Genomic DNA, 20,748 nt, shown 5'->3' with positions numbered 1-20,748 from the left:
GCAAACAGCTGCGAAGTTTCAATAATTGCAGGACGACCCGCCTACTTTAAGCAGTCCAACAATCACGCAAGTCACATTAACTTGAATTGGTCTCCAAGACACGCATGAGGTCCTTCCCTGTGAGAACGCTCTTCGAATTGATGACTTGACATATTTGCTTGCCAAATTTTTCAAAATAATTTTGATATTGTTATCTTTAATCATTTGCCTTCAAATTTCAAATCTCTCATTAAATCTAACATGATTTAATTTTTTTATTCCTTCACATAAAGTCCATGAATTAAAATTCTAATCCCATTTTTGTTAAAACAGCTCTCACTATTTAGAATACGTATTCTTCAAATGCAATGTCAAGTTGTACAGTTGCTTACAAATTTTATTTGTTATATTGATTGACGATGATGTTTTAATTGAGATTGCGTTAAATCACACAAACCTTTCTTGCATTCGAAACTGCATCTTAGGCAGAGTTAAAAATTCAAACGGGCTGGGCTTACCTAAGCTTGGTCAGATTCGAACAAGCCCGAATCCGATTAGGCCTACCTCTTTAGAAGCCTGAATAATTAAGTCCGACCCGAATACTTGAATTTTATTTTTAAAATCATTTTTACTTATTATTTTTAATTTTAAAATTAATGATTTTATTTTCAAAAAAAATAAAAAAAATTGATACTTAAATGATGTATAAGACTTAAATATATAATTTTTTAGTATAAAATGACTTAAAACTTAAATAATTAATTAACATTTATTATTTTTTATATATTTTGTAAAAATAAAAAAAATTATTCAGGTATTTGGGCCAAGCCCGAATCTAATCAAGCTTAATCCAAATTTTCTCATGCCTAATCTGAATAGGTCTGAATATAAAAATATTATTTTTTTAAATTCGACCCTAATTTTTTTAGGACAGGTTCAAGCTAACCTGTTGGACTTGACCCAAATTATTGATTCTAATCTTAGGGTTGCTCAAGCGATCTAGTATGCCTTGTTGCCTAAGCTATTCAAACTCATTGGGCCAGGATCAAATCCAACTCGAACATATGTTATTTTTGTTTATTTATTTTGTTTTCTTTAATAATATTTATTTAATTATATTGTTTTTGGTTGAATGTTATGCTGAATTGTATTATTTTCATGGTCCTTTTGGACATCTCTTCTCATTATAATTTTTTTAATCTTTTTCAAAATTCAAAATTTATTTTCAACGTAATACTATATAAAAATTGACATTGGTTGATCTTACGCAATTTGTTTTAAAAAATATTTTTGATTATAATAATAATTTTATAAAGACTATAATTTAAATGATAATAATTATATTCTTTAAAAACCAATTTTTTATATATTTAAAAAAAATACTCAAAATTTTTTCAACCTGACAAGCTAAGCTCAAACGCTTGAAAACTTTACACCAGGTGGGGATGATGTCCCACCCAACCTTACTCATAGTCCTATGAAAATAGTTAAATTGCTGTGTCACGTATTTAAAAAAAATCAAATACCAGACAAATTCACTATATTTGCAATTCTTTATGACTTAAAATTTATGATAACTTATTGTCAAATTCTAAACATCAAAAAACTGTTTTTACGTGACCTAGAGTCTAGAAAATTTATGTTTAATTTAGTCATTATACCATTTAATAACCTAATCACAATTCCAAAGAAAATGGATGCATTGACTTTTTTTTTCATTCTTGGTTTTTTTTCTTGGGCCAAGTTCAGTGGCCGCACTTTATTTGGACACTAATCAGTGATCACGATCATAAAACGCCCCGCCTTACACTCCTTGAGCCCATTATCAAATGCTGCCGCGCATCAAGAAAGTCAGAGCCTCCCTGTTTGATAGTATTTTTTACGCATAATAGGTGCAATTTTCCCTTCAATAAAGAACAGCTTTTTTTTAGTCGGTGCAAAGAATATGGTAGGCTAACAGCTTGATCAAAAATAAATTATATAATCACGAAACAATCTATTTATCTATTTAATTAAGGGCCATTTGGTATAATAAAAAAGATTTTAATGGAAATGAAAATGGATACTGAAGTGAAGATGGTGAGGTTTAAAAATATGTCTAGCATATATTTATAATATTAAAATACCAAAATATCCTTGCTCTAAAAACACCCAAAATCCCTAGCAGAAAAGAAGAAGAAGAAGAAGAAGCATCAGCAAACCCAGATCATTGCAAAACACCAGTAAGCTGAACCCATAAATCTCATTCTAGTGCATGCCATTATCTAACCATCAAGCTTGAACCCATAAATCAAGCATGCATCAGAGCTAGCAACCCAAAACCCATACGCATAGAGCTGGGAATTTCGGGTAGGCCAGACTTATTCGGGTTCGGCCCAAATAAGCCCGAACCCGAATAAGCCCGCTTTCTCGAAAAACCCGAATAGCCAAGCTCGGCCTGAATTCCTTCGGGCCTTAGGCGGCCCGAATACCCGAATTTAATTTTTAAAATTATTTTTAATTATTTTTTACTTTGAAATTAATTATTTTATTTTATAAAAAAATATAAAATATATTTTTTAATACTTAAATGATGTTTAGGGTTCAAATATATGGTATTTTAGTATAAAATGATTTAAAACTTAAAAAATTAATTAATATTTATTATATTATATATTTTTTTTAAAAATATAATTTTTTATTCGGGTATTCGGGCCGGCCCGAATAGGCCCGAACATAAAAAATATTTTTTTTCTAAGCCCGGCCCTAAAATTTTTCGGGCCAATTCGGGCTAGTCCGTCGGGCTTGACCCAAATTACTGGCTCTACATACGCACCTTGGGGTTAAAAATGAAATCAAGTTTGAATAAAAAAATAAGAGTATATTACAGCCCACCAATCAATTTACAATACGGGCAGAAGATTAAGGGCAGGGGGAGACAAGATCAAACCTATATAAAGAGTGAGTCGAGGTCGAAGCCAGCTCTAGCCTCGTGTTGCATATCGGGAATATGAAGAAAAACACAAGGAGAAGATTGCAAATAAATATGAAATGGTGTCAAAATATTCAATAAAATTGGTCACTTAAATGAAAGCAAAAAAAAAAAAAAAACCAAGGGAGTTAAAACAACAGGTGCTTGGAGCAGTGAATAAATACGGCGAGCGGAGGGTTGATGTATGATGTGACAGGGGAGTGATCACAGAGCAACTCCAGCGCCTTCGAGACTTAGCTATCAAAATCAGTGGCTTGCTGAAAGATAAGAAGGAATGGTGGAAGAGGAGGTCTTACTGTCGTCATCATTCTCCGACCTCATCACTGTTGCAAATCTTCTACGGCTTCTTCATCGATGGCGTTGGGATCACTGCTGGCGAAAAACAATGGTGTGTGGGGATGTTGAAGATCTAGGTGTGGTTGTCAAAAATAGGAGAAGCAAATTTGTCAGTACAATACACGAAACTCATCTCATTTTTATGGCCCCCCTCGTGAAACTATGTTTGGTGAAATTCAATTTCACATAGGATCCAAATTTATATATACCAAAAAAGCATCTTTCCTAATTTCACATGCACAATTCCATGTTCCAAATTCAAACGTACCAAATAAGGCCTAAATATAAATGTTAATCATCCCCTTAGAAAGCAGTTTAATGTTCAATGTCTACATGATGATATTACTTTTTTACAACATTTTACTTCCTCCCATTTAAATTATAAAATATTTTTTTGGCTTATTTTGATTTAAAATATAAGATAATTAGTAGGTTTTGAAATTTTATTTCTATTTTACCTTTATATTTATTAATTTAGTTTGTCATGTAACCCTATTGATATTTATTGTATTTTTCTCACCCTTTCATAATAGTTAAAACTTTATTAATTTGTACGGAGGTTCATGCTTTTTTATATTATAGTATTTTATTAAAAATATTATTTAAAAAAGGTAAAAAAAACTTATGATATTTATAATTAAAAACAAGAATATAACTGAATTTTATTGATATTTGAATTATAGTCAAAATTATTTTATATATTGGAGAGGAGGGAGTAGGTTAGAGTCTATTTGTAAATACTAATAATTTAAGAGTGAATATTTGGATTGAGAGGGTTTGATTCAACTAGCAAAGAGAATTGAATCAGCAGAGGTTCATATTAATCTAAATAATAGGTTGTAATGCATTTAGATTTTCAGTATGCTGACAAGAGAGGGAGAGAATTTGGCTTTTATAGGTAAAAAATAACGACAGGCCACAAACCGGTGTGGAAGCGGCACCAGGGTATTTCCAATAAAGATCATAGAGCGAAACCTTTGGGAAGTTGAATGGCACGCTGTCAATCATAACCGACAAACAGGTGGTTTTCCCGGACACTCACATAAGACCGTTTCCCAAATTTATTATACGTGGCACGCCTTTGCGTTTGCCCATAAAAGCTGTTTGAGCGAGACGAAACCCGTCCAGCTTTTCATCGCGTTCAATGGTCCACCTCACACCAGCCGTTGGATTAGAATCCTAACCCAAAACCCCACCTCATTTAACCTAACTCTAACCCTCAGTCAACCATGGTTGAGTTAACCAACCCAATTCTTCCAGTGGGTCCAGAAGGCCAGAACACCCTTGCCCTCGCCGTTGCCCTAATTCCCTTCTAGCCCTCGCCTGCAACCATCTATAAAAACGGCCTCCGAAACTCGCTAGGTTTGCCAAACCAACTCCCCAAGGGGGTCCTTTGAGGAAGAAGAAAAACAAATCCCTCTTTCCTTTTCCTTCTCTGTCCCCACCTTCTCTCCGTCTTCTTCTCCTACTATCAATGGCTACATCTTCGAGAACCAAATCAAGCGGACCGGTGCTCCGCTCGGTCTCGCCTTCGAGCAGATTTTGCTCATATTCCACGTCTAACTCACGTTTTTCTTCCCCTTCATCGGCTTTTGCTTCGTCTTCTAGCTCTAGCTTTTCATCCCCATCTTCCACCTTTTTCAGTCAAGCCCATCGTCATAAGCATCACGCCCAAAATCGATCGGCTTCTCCTACTCGGGTCAATCTTTATACGCCTTCCTCTCCGTCGCCCGCTGTTCGATTCTCAATTGATCATCGTTCCATCTCTCCCAACCGATCTTTCTCCAGTCACGTCATCTCTAAGAAGAATAACCCCATCTCGGCCCAGAAGAAAACCTGCATGTGCTCGCCGACAACCCATCCCGGTTCGTTTCGATGCAGTCTTCACAAGAGCATCGCCAGCAATAGTGGGAACCATCACGCGGATTCGTACCCGTCTAATCGGCTAAATATGCGCCGATCAGCGATGAAGAACTCTCTTGTGAGAATTGGAGGCGTGGAAGGCGAGTGGGTCAAAAGGGCGCTGACCGCTCTGATCCGGCCTTCATCACATCAGCAGAGGAGGAGAGCGGCGTTTGAGCCCCGACCGAGTCGCCTCTCAATAATGTCCAAGGCTGAGGATCTCTGATTCTTTTTCTTCACAGGTTCTTCCTTGTCTTGCCAGGGCTGTGGTATTTTCTGGCTTCGCGATACGCGATCTGAGCCAGGATGTGGCGAGGCTTTTAGATCGCGAGGGCTTGTTGCGTGTCATCTCCGGCGAGTTTTGATTGCGTCGTCTGGAGTCGTTGTGGGTCAATAGGCGTGAAGTGTAGCACACCAGTGGTGACGGGAGCCGATGTAGGATTGTCACAGAGAACCATGAAAGATTCCGGCACGGATCTATGAGACTGGATCCGGAGAATTCCTTATTGTACATGCCATTTGCTAAGGAAGGAGAGTTTGGGTCTTGGGGACATTACTTTTCACCGAAAAAATTAAATCTCAATACATCAAATTACGTCACAGGCTAAACTCGGATGATAATCCGATCCTATTAAAAACTAAAACTATGATGTTAAAAGATTGCTTAACTGTGAAACGGTACCGACTAACTGCGCAAACCATCCCGTTCTATGCAGCGGTGTGGATCTGTTATGCTTGTCGTCACGGGCCTCGTTTCGTTTGAACGGTTCCGTCGTTCGTAAGTCCTGACCCACGGGGTGGTTCCGTAACCTGTGCCGCCGTTGACTCCGTTAAGCCTCGTCAGGTTGGTTTGCGTTGCGTTTGGTGCTAGGTATATACTTTTACCTGTTTCTTCCCTTTTCTCTTTGATAAATATATTTTCCCTCTTTCTTCTGTATGTTGGTATATCATTTTCTTTTCTTTTATTTTTTTACTTCGATTTATTTAATTTGTTTATTGCGGGTTTGTTGTGCAGCTTGGCCTTGCAGATTGCAGATGCGGCTTTGTGAAGGGACTCCGGCTGCGTGTCTGCGTCTAGGTCACGGAGCTGAGTGGGGGAAAATTGAGATGACAAAATGACCCTATTCCCTGTATGGGAATTGAGAATTACCTTTTTTTAAGAATGAAATTTTCACAGTTAAAAAAAAAAAATGAACTGAAACTTCATCTTAAAATATGTAAGAAACAAGTCATCTTAAGCCTTTGGGCCTCTTACTCTACCCAAAAAGAAAAATGTGTAAGAAATAATCCATATTAAAGCATAGCCTAAGAAGGATTTTATAAAAAAAAATAATAATAATAATAGCCTAAGAAGGAAGGAATGGGGTGGGGGCTTCTGCCAGAATGGAAGAGAAATCAGGAAATTAAAATGACAGCTGCAAGTTTGAACTTTGAAGAATCGGTCCCTTGAAGTAATTAAGGATGTTATTAATTATTGGCGAGACAAAGCCAGCTAGCTGCCCAAGTGGATTGTGACCCATCATCGTTAAAGAACGTTATTTGAAAATGCCCCTTGTAGATGCTGGGTTGCATCCGTCTTATATATGCTGGAGTTTAAAAAAAAAAAAACAGAGAATTTGGAAAGAGTTTAAATTCGCTGGGAAAAACAAAAGGAAAGAGTTTGAATTCCAAAAATCAAAGTGTCATTATGAACATAAATAAAAAATTATGATGTCATAAATAATGCTCTATTTCTCTTATTCCAGTGTGGTTGGCGGTAGATATTGGAAAACTTACCAAATCAGCTGAATTGGGGGTACCTCCGTAAGATGACATTAGTTTTTCAGTTTTATATAAAACATGGTAGTAAATTCTTACCCGAAACATTTACCATCAATATCAAAAAATCCATGGTGCCATGGTGCCCCTTGCCAGGTGAAAACTCAAGTTCTAACGAAAATACGAGGGAATGGAGAGAGTTCAACAGATGACAAAGATGATAAACAAAAGAATTTGAGCAAGTGGTGCGTTTATTGAAAAAAAATATATTATTGTAATGTGACTATCTTTCAGTTCAGCGGTGGGAAATATAATTTTCTAGAATAAAAATAACGTATTTTAAATTTACTATAAGAACGTGATTTATAACAAAAATTTTAATATAATTTATAAATCTCAATTCATTATTTTATATTTTGCGTAATTCATAACAACGTGTTTAACTAATGAGGAAATAAATTAAAAGGGAGGAGGAGGAAAGAAGGCGATAGGAGCCACTGAAACCGAAATCCGAAAGGAATGAAAGATGGAGAAACTAGGAAGGACTTGTTTGGATTCTGGTTGATTGATGTGATTAATTTTAATTATAATTAATTGTGGTATAATAGGATCATGTTTGAATATTAATTTTTTAAATTAATTTTAATAAAATTGAAGATGTTTGAATAGTTTGATTGCAATTAATTTTAGAGATTTAAATTACAATAAAAGACACTGGTTTAAATTATATTATATTGTAATATTAATATTTTAATTTATATAAAAATAAATCAGTTCACAATTTAAAAAGTTTTAATAAAAGAAAAGTATGCAATTAAAAATATCCAAGTTTATAATGATTAATGATCTCCGAAATGTTTTGTAAACAAACTGTGTGTGTGTGTGAGAGAGAGAGGTAGAGAGAGAGAGAGAGCAAACTAGTACGTTGGATGAGTATCTTTTCTATGTTAACCAGTAACTTCTTGTTCTGTATCTTCACTGTAAGTTAAAAAAAATGTAAAGAAGTCATGGAGAGAAGAGAAGTGATTGACAGAAACAAATACATTGCACTCGAGAGTCTTATTGACAAATTAAAAAATTCAGACAAATTGCTCTACTTCAACGCGCACAAACTACTAACCATTCATTGTAGCTCAAGCCCAAACATGATTTGAATTAAGATAATTAATTATGTAAAAATGAAGTGTTTGAATATTTTTTACATTTAATTAATTAAGGAAGCCTATCCAAACAGCCTCGAAATGTGCCGCTCCACGTTGCAGGCATAGACACTTTTGGTTTTGGTCAGATAGTGAAGAAGTGGCGTCAGAATGTCGTCATTCGTGAAATGACCGAGACCTCTAGAATGATGAAGCTGCTGATACTTCGAAATTAATTTAGAGGAACATGGCTGATTTGTCCTCAATCTCAAGTGCAAAATATATAAAGTATCTCTCGGACAAAAATCATGTGAATAAAAGTTATTAGAAGTTGAGAAAAAATAAGTCATTAATTGAAAAAAAAATATACATAAAACTATACTCTCTGTTATAAAATATAAATAGATTTTAAAAAAAAATTATATATAATGAAATTTTTGTTTCCGTAAAAATGAATATTATTTTTTTTACTTTTGGTCTCAATTATTAATGCATTTTATAATGAAGAATATTGAATTTACATAATGATCTAATTTAATAAATATAGCAGGTAAAATGAGATTTTTTTATTTTGTAAAATATCTTTTTAATTTCTCAATTCTAATTAATTTTCAAGGGTTATTTTTATGCCAATCATATTATTTGAAAAAAAATTAAAATTAATACATTAGCACTTGAGTTTGTTTGTCAGCGTTTAAAAAGTTAATGTCGACAATTTTTTTAATAAAAATAACAATATTATTATCAAGAATACTTCATAAAATTAAGGAATCAAAATAATATTAGTGTAGTATGAAATAAAATATAATTAAATTTAATTTAAAATATTAGAATTATCTAATAGATATATTTAAATGAAGATATTGATTTATTAGATTGGTTTTGATTATTTATTTATTGTTATATTTGATATCAATATCTTTAATATTTGATCTTGATTTAAGATCTAGAATTTAAATTTAAATTATTATTATTATTTTAGATTTTTATTAATAAAGTTAAGTTTTTTATTTATATTTAACTTTAAATATTATTGAATAAAAATTTTTTAGGGGCTCAGCCCTTTTTCTTTTTCTTTCTCTCTCCCTGCTTTTCTTCTCTTTGTTCCCCTCTCTTCTTCCCATTTTATGCCAATTTGGTTCCAAAGTTAGGTTTCTCTCACACTTTTGTTGCCAATTTCACTTAAAAAGTATAACTCTTTCATTAAAATTTAGAGATCCAAATAAGGTATAATAAACTCACTATTCAATGCTACTGACTATAGTGACTTCATCACTTTTCACAAGTTTGCTCACTGTTGAATCTTGAAGGTTTGTAATTTCTTCATGCGTTTGTTGCATTTTGAGTACTTTTTCATTTTTATTGATATAAATTTTTGTATTCTTAAAAAGAAGGGAAAAAATAGAAAATGAAAAAGAAGGAAGAAAAGAAAAAAAATGTTATGGTGTTTAATTGCCAATATAAGCTACAACACACACACACACACGCACTTTTATTGTGATAATCACAAGTGTCACTATCTCCAATCAGAGTGTGTTAATCATAAACAATATGAAGACCAATACCAGCATATGTACATCAAGCAACAACAATAATGAACATCTTAATAATCATCAACGTGATTGTGTTTATTAATATGAGATGGCACCTGTCGCCATTATGAACATGCTAACTTTTAAGAGGACATATATCAAATTATAGTTAAATTGGATTGTTTTCAGCAAGAACATAATTATTATTTTGACAAGTTTAAGAGGGATCATAGTGAAGTTAAGAAGTCAACATATGAGATTAAAAGGATGATTGATAAATTGAGGAAACAAATGGAATAACAAGCATCAAGCAAATCAATAATAGCAGAAGCTCCTTTCTTGCTACTGGAAGATTCTCTAAACAATGATCAAGTTGTCCATTATACACTAATACAAATAGCTCATTCCCAAATTGTTCACAGCAAGAATCAATCTCATCATGTTACAGATGTCCCTTGTCTGTAGCATACATCTCCCAAGGTCAATTTATTGTTTAATGATAAAATCCAGCAATACTTCATCTATTGAAAAGGTTTTCTAGAGATACTGTATGGTTAAATTATTCACTCTCGTCAAAGTTTGTTCTTTTGCTACCTAACTTGTTAGAAGAGATTCTTGGATGATCACCTATGTCTAGCTGCTTGCCGTTGTTAGGGCTTGCTTTTTTAATTTTTCATCTATTGAAAAGGGTTTTCAAATTCAAACACCCCTCTAAAATTTATCTTACCCTCCCCTTTTCAAATTTGTGCCTTAATTTTAATTCATCGGGAGCCGAGTTCTTCAAGCAGGAGAGAAATTGTGTAATATGGAATAAAATATAGTTAGATTTGATTTAGAATATTAGGGTTATCTAATAGAGATATTTAAATAAGGATATTAATCTATTAGATTAACTTTGATTATTTATTAATTGTGATATTTGATATCAATATCTCTAATATTTGATTTTCATTTAGGATATAGAACTTGAATTTAAATTATTGTTATTATTTTTAGATCTCTATAAATAAAATTAGGTTTTTTTCATTTGCATTTAATTTTGAGTATTATTGAATAAGAATATATAAAAGTTTCAGTCTTTCTCTTTCTTCTTTCTCTCTCCTTTCTCCTTCTATTCTCTCTATTCCCCTCTCCTCTTTCTTGTTTCATATCAAATATTATTTATAAGGTTAAATGACTAAACATTACAATTTTTGTTTTTATCATCTTGGTGTGTTTTTTTTTCTATTTATCATGTGTTTTTGTTCACATCTCACTTTTTTTTTTAACATGATTGGTCTTGTCATAATTATGGTTCTAGGAGGCCAAGTCATGTTAGGCTATAATTGATAGTTGTAGTTGTATTGCAATCTCTATAAACTAGAGACTTGAGAGGTGTGGTGGTTTTCAAATGAAATTAACTTGAATTTAAAGCTAAAAACTCTAACCTTTATTTATTATTGAATAAGAGCTCTTGAGAGTTTTAACATTTATCTTTCTTCTTTCTCTCTCCCTCCTCCTTTTATTCTCTACGTTCCCTTGTCCTCTTTGTTGTTTTTTATCAAATGTTTTTTACAAGGTTAAATGACTAAAAATTACAATTTTTGCTATTCTAATCTTTGTGTGTTTTTTCTCTCCTTATCATATATTTTTGTTCATGTCTCACTTTTTTTTTTCAAAGTGTGATTGGTCTTGCCATAATTATGGTTCTATGAGGCCATGTCATGTCAAGCTATCATTGATAGTTGTAGTTGTATTACAACCTCTCAAGATTGAAGGCTTGGGAGATGTGGTTGTTTTTAAATGAAATTAACTTGAATCTAAAATTATAAACTCTAACATCTATTTAGTTAGAGGGTTAAAATTTTTACTCTCATTTTTTTTGCCAAACAAGTAGAGGGAAGAGGCTCTCCCTCTTCTTGCTTGGCAAAAAGATAGAGGACCTTCCCCTCCCTTCAAAAATGAGGGGACTGGAAGGGATTTCTCCCTCTCCTCTCTTCATCTCCCTTCCTTTTTGTTAAATCATCTCCTTGTCAACAACATATAGAACATAGCATTAAAGAACCGCATAAAGGGTAGGTTGAATTATTTAAATGAGAAGCACATGGCTACAAATTGAAATGGTTGTCAAGTTGAAGGCATGATCACACGAGTAAAAGGAAATAATAGGAGAATGGACACGTTACCCCTTCACCACGTCGCCTCATTTAGTGGACGCTCCCCACTCTTAGACACAATCCAATGCCCAATAAATCACCCTGCCCATCTTAATTTTCAATTCATGTTCCCACCACATCTTCAAAATCAATCACCAAACAGCGCCTGCTTAGATCATCAAAGCTAATGAATTCATGTTTTTTTTTTTTCAATAGGATGATTGGCCAAAAGGATCAATTAACTCTTCCCTTTTTTTGAGCACGACCAAAATCTCATTGGGTGCTGCCAATTGGTACCAATTTTTCAATAGTTTGGGGCTTTGGGCCGCTAAATTTGCCAACCGTTCACTCGATTAAGGCTGGCTGGCTCGCCCGCTTCAGTTTTGTGCACTGCAACGACGTCGTTACTCTATGATTCCCTACACCGAACCCCACCTCCTTATCCTCCCCCGCACTCCCATCTGCATTTTCCTCGCCTGGCGTTTTCCCTTTCTTGCCTATCGTAATTATTGACAACACAACACGGCATGCCTTCCTTCTCCTCTCTTCGGACTTCCTCTCTGTCTGCCCGACAAATCCTAATCCAAAGGCCGCTTACCCGCCTGTCTTCAACCGCGCCATCTTCTAATCCTTCCTCTTCATCTTTACCCTTGCTGATCAATACATGCAACCATGGCTCTGATCAGCAACACGTTCCGGCTTCTTGGTTCCTCTTGAAGTGGGTTTCGGCCATTGTATCTGGCTCGACTCTTGGGATTCTATGTTGGTTTTCTGCCCCCAATTTCGGGTTCGATTCTGATTTCCTAAGGAGATCATTGGCTTACGCGGACGGTTCGACGGCGAGGACCGACAGCGATGCTAATGCTGGATGGCATAGAACACGCTCACTGTTAAGAAAATTATCCTTGCCGGAAAGGACTGATCGCTTGCTATTTGGAGGCAAGTATCTGTAAATTTTCGGACCGCAGTCTGATCTTCATCTTTTTATCCTCAAGTTACTTGCTGCAGCGGATCAAATTTTGGTGAAAAGTACATTAAGGTTCGGTTTTTTAGCCATTTCGGTTCATGCTTGCACAGCCTTACAATAAAAAAAACATGTTTCTTGCAGATGCATTCAGAAGAAAGGTTTTCTTCAATTATGAGAAGCGCATTCGGTTGCGAAGTCCTCCGGAAAAGGTGTTATGTGCTATCCAAGCATATCATCCTGTGCCTATTCAATGAAATCATAACACTGCAAATCTTTCGTTTTTTTTTTCTTTTAAAAGCTTGCATATAGCCAGCTCATTGTAATTTGCCTAGCCAGTATTATTTTCTGAGAATATGTAAACTGGGTATCCCTTATCGCTCTGAGAAGACTATAAAAACTAAAAAGTTCTTTAGCCCCACGTTGTTCTGCCTTTTTTAACTTTCCCACTGACTCAGTGGAATCCAAAAGGTGTTTCGAACTGTGGATCATGTAATTCTTCTCCTAACTACTGCTACTGTTGCCGCCGCCTGCCACCGCCCCCGCCGCGGCAGCTGCTGCTGCTGCTATTATTATTATTATTATTATTATTATTATTTTGACTTTAGACTTCAAGCGAACTCATGATCGTTTTGATTTATTCTACTACTACTACTACTATTATTATTTTGACTTTAAACTTCAAGCGAACTTATGATCTTTCTGATTTATTCTACATCTCAACATGGTCTCTGAACACACGGTCATATCTCCGTTTGTTTACTTCAGGTTGATTCAGAGGTTACCCTAATTAATTAAGATTTTACTTTCTGATGAATGCTCACTTCATTTCCTATCTCTACTGTTTGTATTAAGGTTTTTGAGTACTTTGCATCTTATCGCACACCAGAAGGAGAATTACTCATGAAACCAGCTGACCTAATGCGAGCAGTCGTGCCTGTCTTCCCTCCATCCGAATCCAAACTTGTCAGAGAGGGATACTTGAGAGGAGAAAGAAGTCCTGGCCAGTTACTCTGTCCTCCTTCAGATTTTTTTATGCTTTTTGATGTAAACAATGACGGGCTTATATCTTTTAAGGAGTGAGTGTTTTTTAGTGTATGCATTTTAGTCCCCCCCTCCTCGTCTTTCTCATTTTTCCTATGTTTTTGTTATAAAATTATAAATGCCCTTATGTTTCTCAAACAGGTATATCTTTTTTGTAACTCTACTCAGCATCCCAGAGTCAAGCTTCTCAGTGGCATTTAAAATGTTTGACATAGACAATAATGGGTCAGTGTTCATCCTAATTTGAATATATATTGTATAGTGTATATAACTTAGTTGGTGTGATATGTTAGTAGCCTTATTCTAATGTTTATTATGATGATTTATTTCTTGCTCCAAAACCTGTACAGCTTCCTTGAGCATCACCCTGTATTCTGATTCTGATTTTACTATCAGCTGAGCATGAGGACATTGCTGTCTTTTTTCATTGGCAGCAAATTTAGTGCTATGGTAATGTTTCTTTTTCTACAGGGAGATAGATAAGGAGGAATTCAAGAAAGTGATGGCATTGATGCGATCTCATAATAGGCAAGGTGCTTACTGCAGGGGTAGGCAGCAAACTCGCCTCAAGTGCAATGATTCTGTAGAAAATGGAGGGTTGGTGGAATACTTCTTTGGAAAAGATGGAAAGGAACGTCTCCAACTTGATAGATTCATACAATTTATGAGAGAATTGGACAACGAAGTAGGTCTTTAATACCTGCTTTCTTCCAAGTTCCAAGTCATTACAGAGTTTGGTTTATATAAATTTAGCGAGGAGAGAGTGACAGTCTAATAATTCTGATTGCTGATTTCTGGAATATCTATCAAGCCAATGATGATTAAAATGGTCACCGGTGGCTGATTTTTTTCCCTTAATTTTTTTTTTTTGGTGGTCTTGTAGTTTCATACTTGAGTAATCAAATGTCAGGTGGTCCAAAGGAAGTATAAAGGGACATGAACTACGGAACTAAGTTAAGAGCTAGTATTAAGAATAGGTTGAACAAAAAAAAGTAGCATGCTTGTTTTTAGATGCAAACCTTTTTGATCTGTAATATATCACTGATGGCTGAATACCTAGTCCCAAGGGCCTGTTGATTGCAAGTCCCATCTAAACTCAACCAGCTAGTCACATGACTACTTAATGCTTTTATACAAGCATAAGAGCAAATTAAAGTTACAATGGAATGTAATTAAGCAAATATCTCATATGGCATGAAACCGACTGTATTCTTTCTGCATAAGAGACCTGAATGGTGATTGGGGTACAAGTATAAATAAAATGAAGAGAATTCTGCTTTGATTTTAATGTCAGTGCTTGTTAACTTATGATTTAATAGGATTTCAGATAACTTGAAACGCATGATTCAACTGGACATCTTTTGTGTGGATTCGAACTTCTAGCAAAAACTCATACATTGAGGACTATCCTTTTCTTTTTTCTAGAGAAGTTTCCTTATATATTATCATGTAGAAGTAATAATTATAAAATTTTCTGTAGATTATCAGGCTTGAGTTTGCCCATTACGACTATAAATCAAGGAAATCCTTATCTGCCAAGGACTTCGCACTCTCCATGGTTGCTTCTGCTGACATGAATCATTTAGGCAGGTTGCTTGATCGGGTTGAAGAATTAAACAATGACCCAAGTTTTAGAGAACAACGAATTACATTTGAGGAGTTCAAAAATTTTGCAGAGCTTAGAAAAAAATTGTTACCTTTTTCATTGGCCCTCTTCAGTTTTGGGAAAGCAAATGGCCTGCTAACAAGAGCTGACTTTCAACGAGCTGCATCACATGTATGATTATTATTTTTGATATCTTTCTAGTATTGATAATGATAATCAGATTTTCATTCTAAGAAAGCTTTAGTTTTTCTTAGGGCAAAAGTTTTCGTTTTCTGTGTGGACGCTGCAATGTTTTACCTCATCCCTTGTAGGTGAAGGAAGTGCTTGAAATTGAGTATTGGATAATCTGTCTTCCTGGGTTTATTAACGGGCCTGAGATCTTGAAACTGAGTTTCATGCATTTTAAAACAGAGTTTCTTCATAATTTAGTTGGAAAGAAAAATCATTTTCATTCTAGATTCTTTTTTAACCCTCCATATGGGAGGAAGTTCTTGATAATGATATTCTTTTTTCTCTTCTATCTTTAGTGATCTACCATCTGCTCGACATTTTTTTTATTCGAATTATTTGACCGCGGTCAACAAATTACCGTCTAATTCTTATTGGTTGATTGTTGTGATTCCAGGTGTGTGGTGTCTCTCTATCTGACAAAGTGATTGACATTGTTTTCGGTTTGTTTGATACTAATCGGGATGGGAGCCTGAGTTCCGAGGAGTTTTTGAGAGTCTTGCACAAGCGAGAGAGAGACATTGCTCAACCCGGGGAGGCTGGACTATTTGGTTTCTTGTCCTGCTGCTGCCGGAACTGTGTAGATACCTTGTCACTTTCTCGACTGCTTTCGTAACGCCACCTTGGTTTGTATCCAGCACCTACCCTCAAGACGGTGGACACACGGTTTCTGACAACTTGTCTTGTGTTTTGTAAAATCAATGCTTGTCACATAGGTGTTTGCCCCAATCTGATATCCTCACCCTTTCACCCTGTAGATACTAATCTGTAACGTCGTAACAGTGACATAGAAATGGTACCTCAAGTTTGCAATTTGCTCCCATCCATTTTAGATTTTTAGTTGCAGTCCTCTCCTGTAATTTTTTTTTAGGTCCCGATACTATTTTTGTTTAACTAAATATATAAATAAAATAGCGATGCTAATTTCTTTTTATTTTTATAGGCTTCATTTTTTATACCTTTCTGGAAATAGAGCTACAAGTTTCGCCTCAATCTCATATAATACAATTACGGCTCCTTTTTTTATCCAAGTTCCTCTAGTATTCTCAACTTATCGCGTTTTTTTTTTTTGTTTATTTTGTAATCTTATATTTTCCAGAATATTAACCAAGTAATAACGATTTAAGCACCCATATATCCAGACAGCTTCTCAGACCTTTTTTTTTTTTTTATTACAAGATCAGGTATCCACCACCAATATCAGTGGCTAATTCCCTCACTGTGGGATCTCTCACCCATAATTTTCTCAGACTTTATTTTTGCCAGCCAGAACATTTCAGATATTTGATGCATGATAAGCCTGTATGTGAAAGTATTCGCAATTATTTTATTTGTTATTTTTATAATTTTAAAATGTGATATTATTATTTTGAATTATCATACATGAGAATTAAAACTCATAGCATATAATTATAAAGGAATAGATCTAGATATATCTCATGCTACCAATAGTACTAAAAGTTACATTCAACGCTAAATGATTCAAATTCAACTATCGGATGATGCTAAATTAGTTATTTTTTCTGTATAACAAATTTTTATGTTAATAGTAGTCCTGAAGAAATGTTAAATGTCGTAGGAACAAAGTACAGTGTAGGAATATCCTGTATACAGGACCGTTATGTCCGTTTTGGTGGAGAAAATTCTAAGTTTTCCTGCCACTTTCATTAAGGCGCGTGGCAAGGAAGTCCCCTAACAGCGAGTCAGAGACTAGGTCGACGTTAGAGCGTAAAAACTTACGCGCCATGTAGGGGAGTAGATTTCTCCAAGTTCTCAGAGCCATCATTAACGCATGCGAAAGCTTGGACGTTCCCCTTGCGATTCATTTCTCGGCAACCTCGGACGCCGCTCTGTCTCTCCTTTCTCCTCTCTCGATTCCCATTCGAGAGGGAGCATTCGCCTCTGCAAATTGCGGTTTTCTTTTTTGAAATCTGCGTTTCTCCCTCTGTCAATCTCCCTTCATTCTGATTCCAAGCAGCTTCAAAGGTGTGTGGCAACATCTTCCCGCCGCTTCTTTTTCACTATATCGTGATTCGCATCTGAATTGGAAAATCTTAAGTTACAATACTGTTTTTCTTATTTCTTATTTTGATCATTTTTGTTCCTTGTATTTTCGTATCTTTCAGTTCTTCCTATAATTTTCTTGGACTGTATGGTAAAGTTTGATCTCGAGGGTGGCCATCCTTCCTCCTCCTCCCCCTCCTCTTTTTTTTTTTTGGAACCGTTGCTAAATCATAAACATGGGGAAGCCCGCCGGGAAGAAGAAGGATCTCTCAGACCACAAGGCTGCAAACGGCAAGAGCAGCAAGCTCTCTGAACGATCCTCCAAAGCTGTCGTTGATGAAGACATGGCAATGTTCATCAACATGTCTTACGAGCTCAAGGAAGAAGGTAACAAACTCTCTCAAAAGAAGGATCACGAAGGTGCTATATTGAAGTATGAGAAGGCCCTCAAGCTCCTTCCAAAAAACCACATAGAAATTGCGCTCCTCCGAAGCCACATGGCTTGGTGTTACATGCAGATGGGTCTTGGGGAGTACCCCAAAGCAATCAATGAATGTAACTTAGCGCTAGAAGTATCACCCAGATACAGCAAAGCCCTGTTGAGAAGGGCAAAATGCTATGAAGAATTGAACCGTTTGGATTTGGCTATGAGAGATGTTAATCACGTCTTGAGTTGGGAACCCAATAACCTTACTGCACTGGAGATGCTCGAGGGTTTGAAAAAGACGGTGGAAGAGAAGGGCATCACTATTGATGAGCAAAAGATTGGTTTGACTTGTCCCGGTGCTCGCTTGAGTAATATGGTCAGAAAGAAACTAAAGAAAAAGAAAGGCAAAAAGAGAGAGACAGACAGCGCAGAGGATAAGGTTGTTGTTGAGGAGAATCTGAATGCTGCAAAAACTGAAGAAGTGGTGACAAAGACAATTGATAAGGAAAAACTGATAGCGGAACCTGTTAAGGAAGAAACAAAGGTAACGAGGACGGCCAAGTTGGTATATGGGGAGGATATAAGGTGGGCACAGTTACCTGGGAATTGTAGTCTGAAATTGGTGAGGGATATTATTAGGGATCGCTTTCCAGGCTTGAAGGGTGTTCTTGTGAAATACAAGGATCAAGATGGTGACTTGGTCACAATCACCACCACTGAGGAACTAAGGTTAGCTGAATCTTCAGGTCATGCACTGGGCTCTATCCGACTCCATATCACAGAAGTTGATCCAAGCCAAGAACCATCTTATGAGGAAATAACCAGTGAAAAACAGGTGCGAACAGATGATGGTATTAAGCATGATGGGCCCGCGGAAGAAGGCGAAGACACTGTAACAACTAGGACGACCACTGTGGAGGACTGGATTGTTCAATTTGCTAGGCTGTTCAAGAACCATGTTGGGTTTGATTCAGATGGATATTTGGATCTGCATGAGATAGGAATGACGCTATATACAGAAGCAATGGAGGACAATATAACAAGTGATGAAGCTCAAGAACTTTTTGATATTTCTATAGACAAGTTCCAAGAGATGGCAGCCTTAGCAATGTTTAATTGGGGGAATGTTCACATGTCCAAGGCAAGGAAGCGTGCTTCCATTTCAGAAGACGGATCAAGAGAATCTTTTATCGAGAATATGAAAGCTGCATATGAGTGGGCACGAAAGGAGTACAGGCAAGCAGAAAGGAGATACCAAGAAGCTTTGAAGATCAAACCGGACTTCTATGAAGGGTTTCTGGCTCTTGGGCATCAACAGTTTGAACAAGCAAAGCTGTGCTGGCACTATGCAATCGCATGCAAGAAGGATCTAGAAAGAGGGCCTTCTGATGAGGTTTTGCAGCTCTATAACAAGGCAGAGGACAGCATGGAGAAAGGCATGTTGATGTGGGAGGAGATGGAGGAACAGCGCTTGAATGGACTGTCCAAATCAGAAAAATATAAAGCTCAATTGGAGAGGATGGGTTTGGATAACATTTTCAAGGATGTTTCTCTTGATGAAGCTACAGAGCACGCTGATAACATGAGGTCACAGATAAACCTTTTATGGGGTACCTTATTGTATGAACGTTCTGTCGTTGAATACAAATTAGGCCTGCCAACATGGGAGGAATGTTTGGAGGTTTCAGTTGAAAAGTTTGAACTCGCTGGAGCTTCTCAAACTGATATTGCTGTGATGATAAAAAATCATTGTTCCAATGTAACAGCACTGGAAGGTATAGGATATGGAAAATAATTCATCATGTTCTATTTTCAGATTTGGCTCAAGTTTGTCAAACTTCATGATGATGGGAGATGACTAACGAAGAGATTGACATAATTGCAGGTTGGGGGTTCAAGATTGATGAGATAGTGCAGGCGTGGAATGAGATGTACGACGCCCAGAGGTGGCAATTTGGAGTCCCATCGTTTCGACTCGAACCATTGTTCCGTCGGCGAGCCCCCAAAATTCATTACGTGTTGGAGCAATTTTGAGCTTTTTCTTTTTTTGATCTTCTCGTGTTTGGGATTGTCCTTAGGCATCAGCAATTGCTTCTAGTTTTTGTCAGCCATCCTATTTTACAACAGGTAAGCAGCATTAAGTTTGTTCTGCTGCATTATGCCGTCTTCTTATGAGTTTATGACAGAAGATCCTCCAAATTATTACAGAAAAGCTTTTTCAGGCTCAGAATGGATGTAACTTTCTGGAGAGAATCAAAGGCCATATCAACATGGTCAATATTATTTATTTGTCGCTTGCCTTGTTCATTTTGCAGGCTACTTGTTGGATATTTACCCATAATTTAGGCTCCTGTGTTGTCATTGTGATAATCTGCGTGTTATTTGCATGTTGCAGTATATTTTTCTGATTTAAGCATGTTCCACTCATCATCATCATCATCATCATTTTATTTTTGGTGTCTTCCAATTTCAGGTTGAAACTTTTTTGTGGTATCGTCGGCCCCTGAAGGTGAGGTTGAAGATCAGGCCAATTTGGCCACCTCCTCTTGAATGATGCCAAAATCTTCTTGTTCCCTTACGCGGGTTCTTCATCAGATATCACTACCTCAACCATGTAATTCTTAGAATAAAAGAGATTACACCAATTTTACACTTGCATAATTGTGTTCAACCGCTTTGTCGCTCACGCCCTGTAGCATAAGATAGCTCTTCAATTTTTTTTA

General features: G+C 36.0%; 3 protein-coding genes across 3 annotated transcripts; all 3 read left to right on the top strand.

Annotated features, from left to right (window-relative positions):
* Positions 1 to 4,575: 4,575 nt before the first annotated feature.
* On the top strand, positions 4,576 to 5,788 carry LOC129318597 (uncharacterized serine-rich protein C1E8.05-like). The gene has a single exon (XM_054963449.1). It carries the CDS (start codon positions 4,761 to 4,763, stop codon positions 5,412 to 5,414), a length of 654 nt encoding a protein of 217 aa, XP_054819424.1. The 5' UTR covers positions 4,576 to 4,760; the 3' UTR covers positions 5,415 to 5,788.
* Positions 5,789 to 12,223: 6,435 nt separating this feature from the next.
* LOC129318736 (calcium uptake protein, mitochondrial) lies at positions 12,224 to 16,528 on the top strand. Its single transcript, XM_054963668.1, has 7 exons — positions 12,224 to 12,691; positions 12,861 to 12,928; positions 13,572 to 13,795; positions 13,902 to 13,985; positions 14,232 to 14,445; positions 15,241 to 15,537; positions 15,992 to 16,528. Exons 1-7 carry the CDS (start codon positions 12,280 to 12,282, stop codon positions 16,208 to 16,210), a joined length of 1,518 nt encoding a protein of 505 aa, XP_054819643.1. The 5' UTR covers positions 12,224 to 12,279; the 3' UTR covers positions 16,211 to 16,528.
* An 846-nt stretch (positions 16,529 to 17,374) lies between these two features.
* On the top strand, positions 17,375 to 20,748 carry LOC129317736 (protein PHOX1-like). The gene is made up of 4 exons (XM_054962101.1): positions 17,375 to 17,580; positions 17,721 to 19,800; positions 19,911 to 20,152; positions 20,499 to 20,748. Exons 2-3 carry the CDS (start codon positions 17,835 to 17,837, stop codon positions 20,057 to 20,059), a joined length of 2,115 nt encoding a protein of 704 aa, XP_054818076.1. The 5' UTR covers positions 17,375 to 17,580; positions 17,721 to 17,834; the 3' UTR covers positions 20,060 to 20,152; positions 20,499 to 20,748.

Source organism: Prosopis cineraria, unplaced genomic scaffold, assembly GCF_029017545.1.
Source record: "Prosopis cineraria cultivar Desert tree isolate PC_DT_omini unplaced genomic scaffold, ASM2901754v1 PC8, whole genome shotgun sequence".
Lineage (NCBI taxonomy): Eukaryota > Viridiplantae > Streptophyta > Magnoliopsida > Fabales > Fabaceae > Prosopis > Prosopis cineraria.
The sequence above is the reverse complement of the archived record's forward strand: the minus strand, read 5'-3'. Positions and strand labels throughout refer to the sequence as shown.

Coding starts and splice junctions, on each gene's coding strand:
- LOC129317736 (XM_054962101.1), top strand. CDS start 17,835: ATGGGGAAGCCCGCCGGGAAGAAGAAGGATCTCTCAGACCACAAGGCT. Junction 19,801..19,910: donor CAATGTAACAGCACTGGAAG/GTATAGGATATG, acceptor ACATAATTGCAG/GTTGGGGGTTCAAGATTGAT.
- LOC129318597 (XM_054963449.1), top strand. CDS start 4,761: ATGGCTACATCTTCGAGAACCAAATCAAGCGGACCGGTGCTCCGCTCG.
- LOC129318736 (XM_054963668.1), top strand. CDS start 12,280: ATGCCTTCCTTCTCCTCTCTTCGGACTTCCTCTCTGTCTGCCCGACAA. Junction 13,796..13,901: donor GGGCTTATATCTTTTAAGGA/GTGAGTGTTTTT, acceptor TTTCTCAAACAG/GTATATCTTTTTTGTAACTC. Junction 14,446..15,240: donor TGAGAGAATTGGACAACGAA/GTAGGTCTTTAA, acceptor AATTTTCTGTAG/ATTATCAGGCTTGAGTTTGC.